The sequence below is a fragment of the Dendrobium catenatum genome, unplaced genomic scaffold, assembly GCF_001605985.2.
Source record: "Dendrobium catenatum unplaced genomic scaffold, ASM160598v2 fragScaff_scaffold_372, whole genome shotgun sequence".
In the NCBI taxonomy this organism is placed as follows: Eukaryota; Viridiplantae; Streptophyta; class Magnoliopsida; order Asparagales; family Orchidaceae; genus Dendrobium; species Dendrobium catenatum.
Window position 1 is genome coordinate 185,959 of NW_021318834.1, and position 19,772 is coordinate 205,730.

The 19,772-nt window shown below is 35.5% G+C and overlaps 1 protein-coding gene and 1 non-coding gene across 2 annotated transcripts; both read left to right on the top strand.

Moving 5' to 3' along the window:
• The first annotated feature begins 293 nt into the window (after window positions 1-293).
• On the top strand, window positions 294-448 carry LOC114579412. The gene has a single exon (XR_003700354.1). It is a non-coding gene; the product is annotated as a U1 spliceosomal RNA (small nuclear RNA).
• A 601-nt stretch (window positions 449-1,049) lies between these two features.
• Window positions 1,050-4,375, top strand: LOC110094250 (F-box protein At5g46170-like). The gene is made up of 2 exons (XM_020819444.2): window positions 1,050-2,547; window positions 4,115-4,375. Exon 1 carries the CDS (start codon window positions 1,322-1,324, stop codon window positions 2,510-2,512), a length of 1,191 nt encoding a protein of 396 aa, XP_020675103.1. The 5' UTR covers window positions 1,050-1,321; the 3' UTR covers window positions 2,513-2,547; window positions 4,115-4,375.
• Window positions 4,376-19,772: the final 15,397 nt, after the last annotated feature.

A 19,772-nucleotide genomic window follows, 5' to 3' on the forward strand; every position in this document is an offset into this window, starting at 1 on the left:
ATTTGTTTATTTAAACACTAAAATTAAACGCTAAACAAAATCTATTAAAGTCGAAACATGAAAAAAAGACAATGGGTCTTTTTCTTGTAGGGCACAACTTTTTATAAGGTCGGTTGTGAAGTTGTTGTGGAAAAAATAACTTAGTTATTTCTGTTGAAAAAAAAAAGCTTTTCATGACAAAAATTATTTAAAAGCAATTAGAAAGTAGTAGTTCAATTAAATCATGATTGCTGCCTGAAAAATAAAGCATCTAGAAAACTATCCTAAATATACCCTAAATTAGAATTATGTGTTGAAATACCTAGACGGGGTCTAACGGGTGATCAACAATGCCTGTTGCCTAGATCCGCGACCTTCATTGCACTTTGAAGGGGCACTGGTCTACCATATGCCCAAGTGGTAGAGTGGACGTCATAATTTGTGTATATTATATTTTACACACATATTTGCATTTTATTAGTTTGGTAGATTTTGTTTTTGAAATGATGAGAATCATAATTTAAATAATTTTAAAATTATAAACAAATGAAAAATTAGAATGAACAAAAAAAAACATAAAAACTATAATATCAATAAATCTCTACTATTTTGAAGAAAGACAACAACCACAAAAGATTATAAATAATAGAAACTTCATACTAGTAGATAGCTAGGGTGGAATTGGATGATAAAGTGTTTAAATCAACTTTAATCGTACGAAAGACTTATCCATCAATAGCTGATAGAATTTGCCGAAAACATATCAAATGCAATCGAAAAAAAAAAAAACAATCAAATTGAGTGATCATTATCGTCGCCCAAAACTTATCCTGTAAGCTTATATAAAATGCTATCAAATATCAAGCATTATATCAATCAACCATCAAATTTGCAAAGTTATCAAACCCTATCAATATTATAAACTAAAAAATGACCAAGACAAAATTGATACAAGCCAACTAGACAATATGCTCCCATAAAAAAAAAATAAAATCATATTGCCCAAAATCCAAATATAGTACGGGCAGGTCTCTCTTTAATAGTTTTCATTGTTATTTTTCTTTTGTTCAGGTTTTATTAATTTGGTCTTTCCCTTTCTTGCTCGTGATCTGGTGGCAATGAAGCCACCACCTGTCGGTCACGCCTGAAAAGTTCACGACGGTTCCAATACCCATCCTCTTCCGCACCTCTTCTTTTTACCTAGCTAGGATCGGCTCAACTACGGTTTCCTTTTGGCCGCGGGATCTGTTCTCCGAATTCGAGCAGGCTCCTGCAAACATGCCTTTCTAGGGTTTACATTTCCTATCCCTCATCATTATATTTGTCACCTGCCTTCCATAACATGTCATCGGTGGCCGCAGATCTACCGGAATCCCACTGGTGGTGCGTCCATGGTTTATCTTCTTTATTGTCGTCGCCGGAGTACGAAATCGACAACTTTGATCGACTTCCAGACTCGATACTCATTGTCATCTTCAACCGGATCGGTGATGTGAAGGTGCTTGGACGGTGCTTCGTCGTCTGCCGCCGTTTCCAAGCCCTCGTTCCCCTCGTCGACAACGTCGTCGTCCGCGTAGACTGCGTTATATCGGAGGATCCTTCTCTTTCCTCCTCGTCGTCCTCATCCTCTGCCATTTCTGGTTCTATATCTTCCGATAAAACCCGCGGCGTTTTTTCTCACTTTGCTCGTTTCGTTTTCGGAGGTATTGTGCGACCCTTTTATGCCCTTGGCCAGATTTTGTCTGTTCCCTCTAAGCGCGTTTCATCAGCGAATTCGGCTTCATCCTCTTCCTCATCCGAAGTATCACACCATTCCCCCACCGAGGTGCTGAAGAATTTCAAGGAGCTCCGGCGGCTTCGGATCGAACTTCCAGCCGGTGAGCTTGGCGTTGATGAAGGCGTTCTTCTCAAATGGAAGGCTGATTTTGGCTCTACCCTCGACAGCTGTGTCATCCTTGGAGCCGCATCTGTGCTCTCCTCCAAATCTGCAAATGCTAACCCTGCACACGATCTTTGTGTTGGAGAAGACAACGGTTGCATTCCTGAATCGTTCTATATGAACGGTGGACTGAAGCTTAGGGTTGTATGGACTATCAGCTCCCTCATTGCTGCCTCCGCTCGGCATTTCCTTCTCCAACCCATCATCAGCGATCATGAGACATTGGATTTTTTGGATCTCATTGATGCAGATGGCCAAGGTGTACTGACCATGGATAGATGGCAGCTACAAGATCTGCGAGTGAGGCCCGTATCAGCTTCAGGTTCTTCACAGCGGACATTGGTTCCAGCACTCAGCATGAGGCTGTGGTATGCCCCATTGCTTGAAATTCCAGGTGGATTAGTTCTTAAGGGGGCAACACTGGTAGCTATCCGGCCTAGTGAAGAGTCACAGAAGGAAGTGGTGGGAGGTTGCAGTGTTGGCGAGCCATTAGATTTGTCTTGGGTGTCAAATGCCTTGGAGGAGCCCTACAGAACTGCAGCGAAGATGCTTGTGAAGAGGAGAACATATTGTCTGGAGATGAATTCATTCTGAACATCGAATGATTGGAAGAAATATGCTTCCCTCTGGTAATGACATATCTTGATTTGTAACTATAACCGAAATTAGGAACTTAGTCTTAGTGCTTGCAATATTTGTCCTTTTTTTTCTGTTTGAATTGGGTAAGATATCTGATGTTGTCTCTTGCTACTAATGGGCATTTCATTTAAATAATGTATAGAAAGCAATATTAGTGCATGAACATTGTGGTTTTTATAGTTATTCAAGATGCGAGCAGCACTCTAATGTGTTATCCTGTATTGTTTGTTCAGTTTATATTGTGAAATTTAACTGAATTAATTGTTTATTTTCTCTTATGGAGCTATATTGTTGGCTTTAAAGTTATATCTGGAAGCTTTTTTTCATGTCTGGCTTGTGATTTTTATCGTCTTTTTTGGTTTCTGTTTGCTTTATCATTTCAACCTTATCGGCTTTTGACTTATGTGATACCTTTAAGGAATGATGCATGTATTTTTAGTTTGCTTGTATCAAGAGGCTTGTCATTTAGGAGAAATTTAACCTTGAAAAATTTGGTCTTAAGTGGCTAATTTGCATTTACACTCAAGATGTATTAACCTTGCTATTTGATCACTAAAGTATTTCTCTTATAAGAATCTGACGATTAACAAATATTCTTGGAATATTGAAATTAGTTGATAATACAAGGAATGTGAGTTTATTTATGGATGGCTAATCAATCATGTTTATAAGTTGCTTTTGTTGCTTTCTTTTGGGATTAATGCAACACAGTATGAAACTATGCTTGCTCATGTGATGTTTTATTTTTGAGCATTATTTGTATTAGATGTGCATATCATGATCATTGGACAGACACCTTTTTTTTTTAAACATGTGATTTCCATAAAGTTTTGGTTTCCTCTTGTTCTATTTTTATTTTTTTTTTCTGTATTTCCCACAATTTATGAAATTTCTATAAGGGTGTCAATTTCGGGTCACGGGTCGGGTTCGGGTCGAACCCGTAAGTGACCTGGCACTATTCGGTCAATCGAACCCGTTTTTACAAATGGGTCGATTTTCCGGACCCGAACTCGACCCGCTTCGGGTTCAGGTCAACCCGACCCGACCCGCAGACACAGCAACGCCAGACAGCGGGGCATCGAGGCAGGCAGGCCGATGCAGACGCGGACAGTGGTGGTAAGCTGCGGTCATTCGGGCAACTCGGTCATGCGATCAACGGGTCAATCTGGGTCATTTTCGATTTTTCGGGTTAACCCGAACCCGACCCGATTTTTTAAATAGGTCAAAAACTCTAACCCGAACCTGACCTGATTTGGGTTCAGGTTGACCTAAACCCGAATTTTCTGTGTCGGGTTCGAGTCGGATTTTCGAGTTGGCACCCCTAAATTTTTGGTCTTTTTTCTTAGAACGTGGTTATCTATTTGCCTTGCTATTTTACTATTAAAGCATTTCTCTTGTTTAAATTGTATGTTTTGCTCTGCCATGACATTTTAGAATATTGAACTTAATTTTTCACCCATTTTCAAATCCTTCACTATTTTGAAAATTGATACTTTTTCCTGTATTTCAAAGCATGGAGCTTATGATATATTTCTGGTTATCATATACTCTTTTCAGGTATGCGTGGATGTGAGTGATGGGAAGAAGAAATTTTCTCTATGTTGGTAATTAAATTTTCCTGATATTATTATTTTGGCACCAACGCAGAAAATCAACCTTCCTTTTATGACGTGAATTGATGATCTTACAAGCTTATAATGTAACTTGTTTTTCAACAATTAGCTGCTTCGAATGTATATCTTTGACTTTTTGTACATGTAAAAAACTGTGTTCTCAATCAGATATTTATTTTAATATTTTGCAATCAAGAATTACTACCACTTCATTATAGACCTCAACTGCACGTCTAGTATGCTTCAGTTTCAGTTTAAACCTGTCATTGAGGTTTCGTTTGGGATAGCTTTCTTATTGCTTTGTTTTTTAGACTGTAACAATATTTTCTTTTTTATCATTAATTTTTTACTGATTTCATGAAAAGTTTGTCCCGGGAAGCTGTTTTTTATAGTAGCTTTAAAAGGGTAACTTTCTTCACAATAGTTTTACAACCATCTTTATAAAAAATTGTATCCGTCCCAAATGAACTCTAAATCTATTGATGCTACATTATGCTCCGTGTATATATATACAAACACACACACATTCATACATACATACATACGGAGTAAAATAGATAACTGATTGAAATAAGGAAGTAATACCCACCGGGTTTAGCTTGGTTGATTGGCGAGCATGTTTGGGAACCCCTAGCTCATGTTCGATTCTTCTCCCGAGCGGCTCGCCTTCTTTGAGGGGAGTACACTAAGCGTGGACCCGACGTCTGTGTGTTGGCTGCCGCTAGGTCCATTGAAGGATTAGGCACCAAGTAGATACCCCGGTTCCAAAAAAAAAATGATAGTAATATCTGTTTATGTCAACTGATTTGCTCGACTTATTAAATAATGTGATTTGTTTGTTGTAAACATTTATATTTATCTTTCTAGAAAAATAATAGAAATGTTTTGCTGTTTATGGACAATCATTTGTCATTGTTGTCATGCGCACTCTTTTTCTTATTAGGCAACTTTGGTTAGGATTTCATTTCTTACAAACTGGCTTCTCTAGTAGATTTAGCATCCTCTTTTCTGTAATATTTTGCACGCATTCGATCAGAAAATCTCAAATTTTTCCTTGGTAGTGGGCATCCAAATTCCAGTTTGCAGTCCTAGTTTGGCCTTCAATAAATGTATGTTGTGATCATGAATCTTCGAACTTGTTCAGCAAGTAAAAGGGGGCATAAGTTAGTGTACAATAAAGTTTCCATTGAAATGACGCAAATGAAATGGACCTGGCCTACTTTTTCATTAATTTAAACACCTGCATGCAGGCTCCATTGGACTATAGTGGACTAATGGAGGCTAGTAATTGTAGTAAGGTAATCTTCACCCGACCTCAAATGATCGTTTGCAGTTACTGTGAGCTCCAACCGAACGTCAGATTCAGCGGCATTTTGTGTCAGGTAAATAGTATAACGTCAATATTGACGTTGCACTGTTTAAGAACATCATTTTTTCTCTATTTTGTTCGGTTGGAGTTTGGTTGGGGAAATGATATACTTGGTATATATTTTTTTTGATGTTATGAAATGGAGTTTGGTTGGAGCGATTTATTGCATTTTGGAGTTTAAAATGAGTTATTATGAATTTTATTGGAGATGCTAAAGTTGAAGGTTGTTTTTGGAAGTTGTTGGTGCTTAATTTTTAAGCGGATCCTTTTGAATATATCATATGAGCTTAAATTTTTTAATATTCTTTTAATTTTAAGATAATATGAAAATTTAAAAGAAAACTCTAAATTCATTTACAAATTCAAAAGCATACTTAATAAAATAATAAAATGTGATCTTATATAAATAATAAATATAATAATGTAATTACCAAATGTAAACTTAAATTTTGTAACAATAGTGATAAGCAATTTCATCAATTTCAAGAAAAATTTATGTTTTATTCAAATATTAATAAGTTTTATGAATACAAAATAATTTAAAAAAAATTATAGATAAATCTCTAATAATATAGAATTGTAATTTAAAAAAATATTAATTGTGTGCTCAATATTGTTGACAATCAATAAATTTAGAAAGAATTCTAAATATTATTTAAGTGTTGATGAGCGACTTGACAGGATATCTCTGATACGAACTTAACTCAAAAAATTTAGGTTTGGGATGATCTAATTGAATTTTTGGTTGTATTTGGATTGACCCGTTAAGTTAAATTGATTTGAAATTATCTTGATTACTATTTTGGTTTGGATTTAATGAGTCGTGTTTGTGTTTGGATTGACCCGTTAAGTTAAATTGATTTAAAATAAATAAATATATATATATTTCATTTTAAAATGTAATTATGTATATATCATAACAATTCTCTCTCCTTTTTTGTTTTAAGGATAGATCCTGGTTAAGTTCTGATGATTTTGTATACTTAACTTTTCCTTGAGTGCCCAATCCTCTAACTAACTTATTACAACATCATCATCATGGCCATTATATGGGATCAGCTAAATGAATATGTTATTTTTCTTTTTATTTTGTTAAGAGTCAAATTTTCATTGAAAACTAATAAAAAAATGTCATTATAAATATTTTCTTGCCATGTCTTTTTAGATCTACATCTACCTTTCATAACATAGGCCAAATCTAATACATTTCTTGTAATCGGGTCATCGAAAGGATTTTGTTTCTTAGATCTACCTCCACATTTTTATAACACTATCGTTGTCAGGTCTCAAGTTCTGGATAAGAAAAATAAAGAGTTAAGTTTGGTTGTCGACAGGCTGTATACGAATAATTATGTCAATCTAAATATTATTGTTATAAAATGATTATGATGCAAAAAAAAAAAAAAGTTTAGTAAATTATTAGATAAAATAACATAAGATTTGCTATTATTATTTAGTGAAGTCGGGCCAGTTTTATTTCGCTTTGTTCCAGGCATACTTGATTATTCAGGCCCATCCAAAATCTTAGAATACAAGCTTTGGAATAAACTTGCAAATTCTTGCCATTGACTTCTAGATTTCGACTCATTACTAGTGACTTCCTCATCATCAACTCCATGGCCAAAAACCCCCTTCTGTACTTATTATATTCTCACACGTTCACCTTGTAACTTTTTTTTTCCTCTTGTTGCTCTGCCATTGAATCCTTAACAGCCCTATGTCTCATCTGCCAGCACCCCATTTCATGAATTTTTAGTGGGTGTGTAGTGCGGACGTAGCTCTTTGTATGCAAATCTGTAACAAAATGCCACGTGGAGCCCACCTTGACCCCACCGTTCTAATAACCACGTGTTCTTTTCTATAGCACGGCCTGACGATCAGAACCGTCCGAAAAATTGAAGAAAAAAAAAGCTTGCATGCCCAATGACCCGTCCCGAAATGAATTTGTATATTTCGTTTCAATTTTTCGAAATGATCCGAAACGTCTCTTCCAGTTTTCCTTATTCGGGCGTTTTGGTTTTCTACATTACTCCATAAGGAATAGTTGCAGGCAATATTCATCTTCTACACAAAGCCACTTCATCTTCAGTCTTCATCTTCTACATGGTGAAGGTATGTTTTTTCTATAATCATCTGTGTTTATCACGTTTTAGGGTTTAGGGTTGAATTGGATAGCAGCTTCTGTAATGTGTAGTGGGTATTGGTATGTAGCTATCCGTTTTGCTCTGTAAGCCGTGTGGGTACCGCTGGGTACCACTCCTTTTGTTCGTTTTGAAATGCATTGTAAGTTCCATTAGTTATAGGGTAAGTGGTTAGGTTTTTTTTTTTTTTCTATTGAGAGGAAACCGTTTTATATGTATGTACCGCTTTGTACCTTCTGAGAAGATCTGGGTACCGTTCTGGGAGCTGTTGTGAATAGTATGTACTAATAAGTTTATCTCGGTACTGCTTGGTACCTACAGTTACCACTCAGTACCGAGCAGTACCTGGAGGTACCCGACCTGGAATGCATTTTTTCCTGATCAAATATAGCATATTACGCAGAGATATGTTCTGAAGATTAGCTTTCGTTGTAGAATATCGACTTTTAGAGAAGTCTATGATCATTTAGTCGAAACATTTGGCCAAAACTTTGTGGATAGTTTGAAGCAAAATAATCTTCATTATTTTCTTTTGATGTCACACTATGTACAAAATGTTCCGTTGGTTTTTAAGTTTTTGTCGTACTGGGATATTAAGAAGCAATGTTTTATCATTAAAGACCAGAAGTTACCATTTACTGCCGATGAAGTTTCTAAAATTTTAGGCGTGTCGAACAGAGGAAATAATTTTGAATTAGGAAGCGCCATAATAACGGGAAAATCAACAAATGATATTAAGGAGGTTCTTTGTTTAGATGAATCAACTCCAGTTCCCGATGTAGTGAAGAAATTCATCATTTTCTTCTTGTCAAACATTTTCTTTCCTCTGCACAATTACCGAACACCAGCTACTATCCTCAGTGTAGCTCGTAATGTAGAGAATTTTTTTCTTACAATTGGCCGAAATCAATTAAAGAATTCCTTGTGGCTAACTTTGATGCAATTATAAAGAAGTTTAGCAAAGGACAACCACTTGGATACTTGAATGGTTTTGTACATGTTATAATTGTGAGTACATTGAATTACTTTTTTATATATGAATGATGTAAAATCTTTGAATATCCTTTTTATGCTGCCATCCTTGAGTTTTGGTTGCAGATATGATTTCTAGAGCACACTCCAATCTACAAACAAGTGGATTCAAAATCAAGACCATAGTTTCTTCGATGGGGTTGTGATATAATTTATAACGAAGCAGAGGCCACTAGTTTATTGGAAGGACTTGAAGCTGTAGATATAATAAATTCTTTTGACAGAATAACCAGTGAGTAGAGGACATTATCAACAATACCTCTCCCACATACATCTATAGATCAAAGATCTACATCACCTGAAAGATTCTCCAACTTACAACTCACATTGCACAAACCTCACGTAGTTGTTTCTTCACCTTCGACATCACCTACACCCTCGAAACCCCCAAGCCCATTCAAACCACCCAACCCACCAAGCACCCATAACCCCCCACCACCCAAGTCACCCACAACTCCCCAAGTCACCTGCCCCTAAGTCACCTGGGCAGCAGCAACCAACTTCCCCAACTAATTTACACCATGTCAGTATTGAAGAATCATCCACAAGATATTGGATCAAAATAAAATTCTTTAGAAAAGGTTAGTTAATCTGGAATCAACAACAGCTTTGATAGAGCGAAGAATGGCTGTAGTAGAACATCATATTTTCGAGCAGTGGGAGATGGATAGGAAATTTGAGGCTATAGAGAAGTTCATATATGAGAACTTTCCAATATTTAAACCCTTGTCAACTCTGAAATTACACGTTGAATCTTTATCCAGGAATGTGACAGATGAGAATAAGAATGTGGTGGATAAAGGCGTGGCTACAAATATAATATTCATTGTTGAAAGTCCATTTAAACCTGATGTACCGATCAACGACAACCCATCTAATATACTGGGTGATGTGGATGATGCTGGCCTAGCTAATTCATGCAGCAAGAGCATAGCAGGAAGGGTGAGAAGAAGGCTAGACCAGAAAGCCAAAGTGGTTAAGACCCCATTCGCCACGGGTCAAAATAAGAGAAGGAAACTGATGAAAAAAGTTGTTGCAACGCCTTCCCCTACAAAGACATCAATTACAAAAACTCAAATAATTGATGTTGACACTGTAAAATCACCCCAACCATGACTAGCTCTAATGGAATTAGATTATCCATAGAGGGCAATGATAAATGATGAAATAAGGATCTTCATCGACAACTGCCTTCGAAAATATACTGATTAGTAAGTTTCAAAACTTCAAATAACTTATTTTGGTAATAATCGGTACTACTCGGTACCACCGCTTGGTATCGTTCGGTACCACCGCTAGGTACTGATTGGTAATACTCTGTATGCTTATAAGTACCGCTCAGTACCTCTCAGCACTGTTAGGTACTGATTGGTAATACTCTATCTGCTTATAAGTACCGCTCGGTACTGCTAGGTACCACTTGGTATCCCTCAGTACCGCTAGGTACCAACATACTGATGACAAAATATCTCCTTATGACCTCTTCTATTTTACAGGGGTGACATTATTTATATTGAAGGCAACACTCATATTTTCATAAGTCAGATTGATGAACTTTTAACCAACCAATATCTGGACAACAACCACATCGATGCCTTTGCCAGTTTGCTAGCTGAGAAGAATAAACTTCGGCTTGGACTTTATCATCCATTCATTTTTGTTTCTAGCATGCATTGGGCAATTTAATAACTTCTTATTTTATATATTTGTTTAAAGTTCTTCTAATAAGATTGAACATACAGGGTTCTACATTATATAAGTTAGAGACTAGACAATATGTATCTCATGTAACAAAGGATGCTATGAGTGCTTCAAATTTCATTATACTATCAATATCTGAGAAGGACCATTGGACATTTTTGGTTACTGATTTAAAGAAGTCAACTTGGCTTTTCTTTGATTCGTTACCTAACACGATGCATCAAGTCGTGCTCCCAAATGTTGTAAGTGAAGTGTTTTACATTATAGAGAATTGAATCGATTCATATATAATAACAAGTTCAATTAGCAAAGTGCTTTCCCCATTCTCAATCTTTGCTCTTTTCTCTTTCTGAACATAGTTATATGCATACCTTTTAGAGAATCCTACATTCTCACTTCCTCTAACTTCATCAGCTAGGTATGTAAATGCATCATTTATTCTTATTTCAGCTTCCGTCATTGGTTTAAGAACAAATACTTTCTCATTAGTAATAGTCTTATAAGATCTAAGCAAATGTTGATCTTCAGGTCTAGCTAATTCATGGTTGTGCTCTCTATGCACTTTTAGACCTTCCATACTCCATCGAGGTCAACTAAAAATCTAATCATTGTGGGACACCCAGTCCTAGTATTGGATTATCTGTATTTTGATTTGGCGTTCAAGTCAATGCCCTTCTTTAATCCAGCTTTTGAACATACAAAATCCATGCGTCTTATCTTTCTCGAATTAGGCCAATAACAGTGATGGTCTTTGCGAACACTAAAACAAATTTTATGAGCGTAATGGTAGTACATGTCATATGCTTCTTTCTCATTATTACAGACAACCTAAGAACAAGAAAAACTATTTAAACACTTTCGATTTTAACATTGGAAATAAACAGACAAATTGGCAACAGCTTTGGTACCTACCAGTATCTAGCGGTACCGAGCGAACCGAGTGATACCGACCAATACCAAACGGTACCTAGGAGCCGCGTACGACCAACTTTGGCCAATAAAACATACATTTCAAAGGAAATATTATTAAACTAAACACTGAAGTAACGACTTCCATATAATATTTACCAATAATATCTCCAACTTATCTTCGGTAGTTTGCTGAAAAACATATTTTTTTACTTTGCTGGGTCTCTTGCATAACGCCTTCCATCTCCGATCAATCTTTGAAGTCCTCCAGACCGGTATCCATTTTCATAGCTTCCTATCTTCTCTTTCTTTCTTAGCTTTCAGGTGACGAGAAAATCTTTTTTAACTGAGGTAAATAACCCGCGCCATCAAATAAAACCCTAAGTATTATTGCATTTTTTTTTTCAATTTTTCAGGCGGTTCGGGTCATCGGGCAACGCTGTAAAAAAGCACACGTGGTTATTAGAACGGTGGGGTCAAGGTGGGCTTCACGTGGTATTTTGTTACAGGTTTTCATACATAGAGCTACGTCCGCACTCCACACCCAATAAAAATTATTTTCATAGACTTTTGAACTTGCCTTCTACATTGACAGACAACCATTGTCTAATGTTGACTAGTACCTAAAAAAAAAAAAATTTACATATCTGAATAGACATCCGCACGACTTTGCACGTAGAAGGCACGTCCATGATGCTCCTCCCACGTTGCACGACCTCGCATCTTTAAATACCCGAGAGAGGAAGGGATTCAACTCTCTCCTTACGAACTGACTTCGCTCCTCCACCTCATTTGTTGTTGTTCGACTTCGCCCCTCTGACGACATTCCATTCCTGTGGGATCAAAAGTTTGACATTTCAATCGGGAACAACAACATGAATTCAATCAATGTCAAGGTGCTTCTTCAACTCCTTAGTGGCTGTTTGACTTCATCCCTTAGATGACGTTCCCTTCCTATCGAAATGGAAGTTACAACAGTTCGATTAGAAGAAACAAAGGGAGCTCGCTTGCTGTAAAGGAGATTTCACACGTTGCTTCTCCAGCTCCTTCGTGGCTGGTCGACTTTATCCCTTAAGCGATGTTCCTTCCCTATCGGATAGGATGTTACAACATTTTGAGCGGGAGCAACGACGGGAGCTCGAGTGCTATGAAGGTAACTTTCTCCCATTCGGGAGCTTCTTCAGCCAAATCCCATGTTGCCGAACAACTGTTTAGGGCAGACAAATACCCTGTTGCCAAACAACCCTTTAGGGTGTATATATATATATATGTATATATATATATATGTATGTATAAAGTTAATGATTATAATTAATTATGATTAATTAAATTTAATTATAATTAATTATTTTATTTTTTTCTAACTCAAATCCCGCTTTCAATGCGCGTGACGAGCCGGTGGACCCCCTATACATGCTCTTGTAGCATGATCATTACAAAAAAACCCCACAATTACTATTGGACCTTCCGACAGATATATATACGCAAAAAAGTATGTCATTTTACCGATGTTTTATGCATTTGTAATCTTACGGCGTATTTATCAGCACATAATATGTCGGTAAATCTTTGATGCATTTGATGTCATTATAGACATCATAATCTCTAAGAACATAGTATAATGCTGCGTATTTTAAGACGATAATTTCTAGCATATGAACCGACTAATATGACGCCGGTTATTTTAAACACAATGAAATGTTACTAGCAAAAAAGATGATGGAAACATCACCGGTAGCTTATCCGCCGAAAAAAGCGTCGGTCAAAACCCTATTTCTCCCCCCGAGCCCGTTTGCCTTATTATTTCATTCCACCTTTTTGTTAGTTTTCCGCTCGCCTCCATCGCCCCAATGTCGCCCCAGCCAAACCTCGCCGCTGTCGAGACCGACCATCATCGAACGGACTTCCACGGACTTTGCCGACGCTCACTGCCTTAGTCGTTGGTGAAACACCACTATTTCCACAGTAAGTTTTTATTTTTTCGTTGATTTTCTCATGAGACATTTAAATAGAATGATGAGCAGATTCTGTCATTTCCCTTATTTCAGTTGGCCTTCATCGCCTCAGCCGAACGTCACCTCTACCGAGACCGACCGATTACCCAAAGGACTTGACCTAGTTTGTCGATGTTCGCCGCCTCAGTTGCTGACTTCCGCCGCGATTTTTAGGATAATCCACTGTAAGATTTTAGTTTTTCATGTATGTTTTCACTAGACATTTGCAAGAGGATGTACCTCGGTGTATGCTTTTTGCTGATGATATTATCTAACATTTATTGCTCAACTTATATTTGTCAATAATCTTTATCTCTCAATTATTATAAAATCATTATAGTCTATTAACTATACTTTGATCGTCATCATTTTTATTAGATTTAAATCAGAATTTGACTTTTAACAGGACATAATGAATATTAGAAATACAAAAAGTTGGATGTATAACCGATTGGCTCAAGGACGAAAGATATTAACAGATGAATTCATTAAGGGGGGTTCATTTAGACAACGAAACAACTAGCCAGCTTCATATCAGATGTAATATTTCGATGTCCATTTTCTAAACATAAAAATTAAGTGTACCTAAGATCATGATATAATTATTGATCTGTATCGCAGAGGGTTCATGCCATAATATTGGTATTAGACTTCTCATGTTGAGTACGAGCCACATTTTGATTCTCGATGCAGTCCATCTACAATTAGTAATATAACCGAGGATGAAAATATATGATCAAATCTTGAGGAACTAGCGCATGATGCAATTGGAACACAATATGAATAATATACATAAGCGTTACTAAATAAGGAGGCACATAATTTTTATGATTTATTGCATGTTACCCAACAACTATTATAGAAGGGGTGCACCACTCACTCAGAGTTATCCATTGATGTGAAGATGTTAAGCATCAAGGTAGAATATAATATTGCTCGTGAATGTTTTAATCAATTCGTTGGGTTGCTTAAAGAAACCAACCCGACAGATAATATAATTCCTATAGATCTGTATCAGACAAAGAAGTTAGTTTCCAAACTTGATTTGACATATAAAAAGATAGATTATTGTGCCCATGAATGTATGTTATTCTTTAAAGATGATTTATCAGATATTGCATGCTGTCATTGAAATGCATCAAGATTTAAACCAAAGTATGGAATGAAAAGAAAGTTGAAGGAAGTACCTATCAGTAGAATACTTTAGTTACCAATAATTCTTAGACTAGAATGGTTATATACATCCATGAGATCTACTGCACATATGAGATGACATAATGACCATATTCTGCAAGAAGGTGTTATTACATATCCATCAAAAGTAGAGGCTTGGAGACACTTTGATTGTACACATCCCACTTTCGTGGCAAAATAAAAAAATGTAAGATTAGGTTTATGTGCAGATGATTTTAGTTCGTTCAGTCAGTCAGCTTCACCTTACTTATGTTGGCTCGTGATACTCACCTCTTATAATCTTCCTCTAAAGTTACGTATGACTACTCTTATATGTTTCTAAAATTAATATTCCAAGGCCACATAATCCAAAAGTAAAGATTGATTTATTCTTACAACCGTTAATTGATTATTTAACTTTATTATGGGAAGAGGGAGTAAGTACATATAATATCTTCACCAAACGAAACTTCATAACGAGGGCAATATTACTTTGGACAATAGGTGACTTTCTTATGTATGGTATGCTCTCAGATTGGAATACTTCCAAAAAATTAGCTTATTCATATTATATGAAACATATAAAATCATTCACTTTAAAGCATGGAAGGAAGAACACTTGATTCGATTGTCATCGCATATTTTTACATACAAGTCATCCTTTTAGGCAAAATAAGGATGCCTTTACTAAAAATAAAATGGTGATATTACAACCTCCTCTAAGATTAACTAGTGAAGAAATATTTGAAAGAGTAAGGTTCCTGCCCATAATAATGAATTCTCTAATATTAGCTTAGTACAAATTGTTAGGATATGGTGTTAATCATAATTGGACTAAGAAAAATATTTTTTGGTCATTGCCATATTGAATCACAAACTTGATTAGACATAATTTAGATTTCATGCATATAGAGAAAAATATTTTTGATAATATTTTCAATACAGTCATGGACATCAAAGATAAATATAAAGATATAAAAGTAAGGATAGACTTAAAGGAGATTTATAGGAGGGAAGCATTAAAATTAAAGGATGGTGGAGGTAAAAAACTTCTCAAACCAAATGCTCCTTTCACATTAACTTTAGAGTAGAGATGAGTAATTTGTGAATTTGTAAAGACCCTACAAATACCTGATGGATATTCTTCCAATCTAAGTAGGTGTGTTGATAAGATCAGGGAGATTATTTGGATTGAAAAGTAATTATTATCATATCTTCATGCAATATCTACTACCCACTTCTTTTAATTATCTACAAGATAAAATTTTAAAGCCCTTGATCGATCTAAGTGTTATCTTCAAAGATTTATGCTCTTCTAAACTAAACGTAGAGAACTTGATTCTTATGGACCAGCATATTCCTTTCATTATGTGTAAACTTGAGAAAATATTTCCTTCATCATTTTTTGACTCTATAGAGCATTTATCAGTGCATTTATCATATGAGGCTATAGTCGGTGGACTTGTTCAATATCGATGGATATATCATTTTAAGATATATTTAAATAAACTTAAAAAGACCGCTAAGAATAAAACACATCTCGAAGGCTCTATCTGTGAAGCGTATTTAATGTATGAGACAACTTAGTTTTGCTCGTATTACTTTAAAATAATGCACAATCAGGTAGAAGTACTGCACCTCAAATTGTGGGTAAATCCTCAAATATATATGTATTCAGTGGAAGTGGTGAACCTGCAGGCGCTAGCATCTTGTGCCCGATAAGGAGATGAGAGTTGTCACATTGTATATCTTACTTAACTGTGATGAAGTTGAGTCGTATCTCGAGTAAGTATGAGTTAGCTTGTTCATATATTTGTTATTCATAACTTTGTTCCAAATCTTAAAGTTTGTAGTAGGTTCATCGATGGTTTAAGTACATTAGAATCAAGAGAAATCCAGAAGATAGTAAAGAAAGAATTCACTACTTGGTTTAAAAATATGGTATATTTCTCGACTATTCATTTTGAATAATTTGTCTTAATTAGTTAGCACAACATGCAATAAATATGCTAATAATATAATCTAGTTCAGTGAAAGGTTCACACTAAAGACAATAATTCATAATATCCTACTTGAACTAGCTTGGGAACCAAATAGATTAGTTAAATGTTATCAAATATTTTTGGTTAATAAAAACAATTGCCAAATAAAAAATTGGTATGAAGGTAGGAAGACAGAAAATTCTTGTGTATGTATAAGAGGGAACACCCATATAGGAGATGGTTTTGAGTACTACGGGGTATTACAAGAAATATTAGAGGTGGAATATCTCGGTCATGGGAATATTATGTATCTATTCAATTGTGAATGATTTGATCTAGTATAAAATAGAGGCATAAGAGTACATCCAATTTATGATATAATAGAAGTAAAGCGGGGTAGGAGATATACAAAGTTTGACACATTCATCATTGTTAGTCAGGCAAGCCAAGTATATTATGCTAACTATCCAAGCAGATTTCAAGACAAATAGGATTAGCTTATAGTTTTGAAGTTCAAACTAAGGGGAGTAATTGAGAAAACAGCACATCAAGAAGAGTTTATGTCAAATTTTAAAAATCTTCCTATCGATGTGAATGAATAAATTCTAATTAATGAGACTTAGTTGTAGTTAGAGGAAGTATATTTAAACATAGAGAAAAGTCATGAGAAATCTGATAGTGGTGGAAATGTATCATCATTTAAAAGTGATTCCACAAATGATGAGTTAACATAAGGTAAAAAATTATTGACATTTTTATTTTATTGTTGTTAAATTATATTTATTTAATTACTGGGTTATTTTATATTAAATTTTTATTATAATTTTTGTTTCTAATATTTCTTATTTTTTCTTTGCAGATGATTTCAGGTGAAGAGCCTAATAGAGGATTGATCAAAAATATTTTTAATAGGCGCACCAAGAAGATCATTAGTGGCCCATCTAGGCATGTACGTACTAAGGGGACCACTTCGTCTGAGCCTGCCATTCATAGTCAGCCTACCACTCATAGTCAGCCTATCACTCATAACCAGCCTACCACTTATAGTTAACCTACCACTTCTTTACCCACTCTTGGAGCTAGTAGCCTGCAATTCTACTCACCAGACCCCCAATTTCCTTCACCAGACCCCCACTTTCCTTCACCAGACGCCAAAAAAATTCCCCCTTATACCCTTATTAGCCACCCCCACATTATGGTGGCCCTCCTACTTATCCATATCCACCATATGTTTCACCATACTATCCCCTACCACCCCCTCAACCCATTATAGGTGGACGTTCAACCCCAACTACAGCAGAGCAGGCAACAGATGGTCGAATATTGATTATACTTGATGATGACACGTACGTACATATGATATTATTAACATCCAACTAAAACTGAATAAATATTTTTCTTATATAACATATTTTTTATAAGTTTCACCCATCAAAACAACTGACACATAAAATACAGGATATAATACGGAGCAAGTGTGACACTCCTTATGTTTCTTAGAAGAAAATCCTGAAAGAAGTTTGAGATATATGATTTAGAGAGTTTGAGGTATTTGTGTTTAATATTTTTTATGTTATATCTAAATAAATTGTATATTCTCTTTTACTTAAGCTAACAAATATATGCATTATATATTGTATGTTTTTAAATGCAGAGAGATTTTTGTTGGCTGCCCCAGCACAATGATAAAATTAGAAAGAATTTTGAGAAGCATGGGTCCACTCAAATGCATGACATGTTTATAGACATTAGAAAGTCTGGCGAGTGGCAACTATAGATTGGAGAGACTATATGGGCTGAGCTGAACACTATTTGGGGTATCATAGAGTATAATATGAGGGATCAAAATCAAAAGAACAGAGCTTCTGATATTGGTGGCCTAGGTAGTTCCCTTCATACTGGGGTCTCAGTTCCACATATTGAGCACATGCAACATTTAGTTAAAAAATTTTAAAAGTTTTTAAAATTTTTATTTAATAGGAATATTAATGGAATTCGATTACAGAAAGAGATGTTGGGTAGAGAACCAACTCCTGTGGAATTACATAGTCACACCCATAAGTGACAGGAGGACCAACAATGGGTTGATGAGTGAGCAAGAAAAGCCTATGTAAGTATATATGTTTAATAATTTTTATTTTATGTCTAAATAAATTGCTTAAATTTTTATTAACTTTCACAGGAGGAGTATACACAGCTTCGAGAGAGCCAGACTACAGCAGGTGAGGGTTCTTCTAGCAGCTCTATAGAGTATTCTGAGTACTGCATCTGGTCCCAAGAGGTAGGAGAAATGCAATATGGCAGGATTAATGGTTTAGGTTTGCAAGCCCATATATACAAGGGGATGACCTCTAGTGGATCTAGCTTTGCAGCATGTTCACATGAGTCCTTATATAGTTAACACATAATTGTCATTCAAGCGGAGCTAAAATAAGTAAGAAAATTACAAACTGACTGCAAGTGCTGTTACAGGAGAAGATACAGATGTAGATGCAGACACAGCACAATCAGTTGTTGAATGAAATGTAAAAAATGAGGGAGAAGTTGAGTGGAAAAGAGGTAGCTCCAATAGAGATGAGCTGACAGATTTAGAGTAGTTGTTTAGTTTTTTTAGTTTCATATGAACTTTTTTAAGTTTCTGAATATTTGGTGAATTTTATGAATATTTATTAATGTTAATGAACAATTTGTTATATTTTTAAATATTTGGTGTTGTTTTATTTGGTGATGTTTATGATTATAGTTGTTGTTTTTGAATATTTGGTGAAGTTTTGGAAATCTGTTTGCTATGAAAATCTATGCTGTTGATGTTTATTTATAATTGTAACCAGCATGTGTGAAAATCTGATTGCTATCTGAGAAGTTTTTTTTTTTATTTTTGCTATAAGTTTCCAGCGGATAAAATGTCGATAATCCACCGAAAATGATGATACAACAAATTCTGTATCAATTTCTAGCGTATGTATATATCGGCCTTTCCACAGATAATACACAGATTATCTCCGTCGTTTCATTTTCGGTGTATTTAGCGACGTTTGTTTTGCAAAAATTACCAGCTTATTTTAATGCCGGCAATACCGGCATATTTAACACTAGAATAAGTGGAGATGAAGCGACGTAACCACCATCTACTTTTCCACCGGTTATCTGCCGTAAAGTACGCTAGAAAGGTTTCCGGCGTATTATTTACGCCATAAATTTTTTTATCAATACTGCTATGCAAGGTATAATGTTCAAAATCCCTATTTTGACATTTGCAGCGGACCGGAGAACCACCTATATGAGCTCTCACAGCACGGTA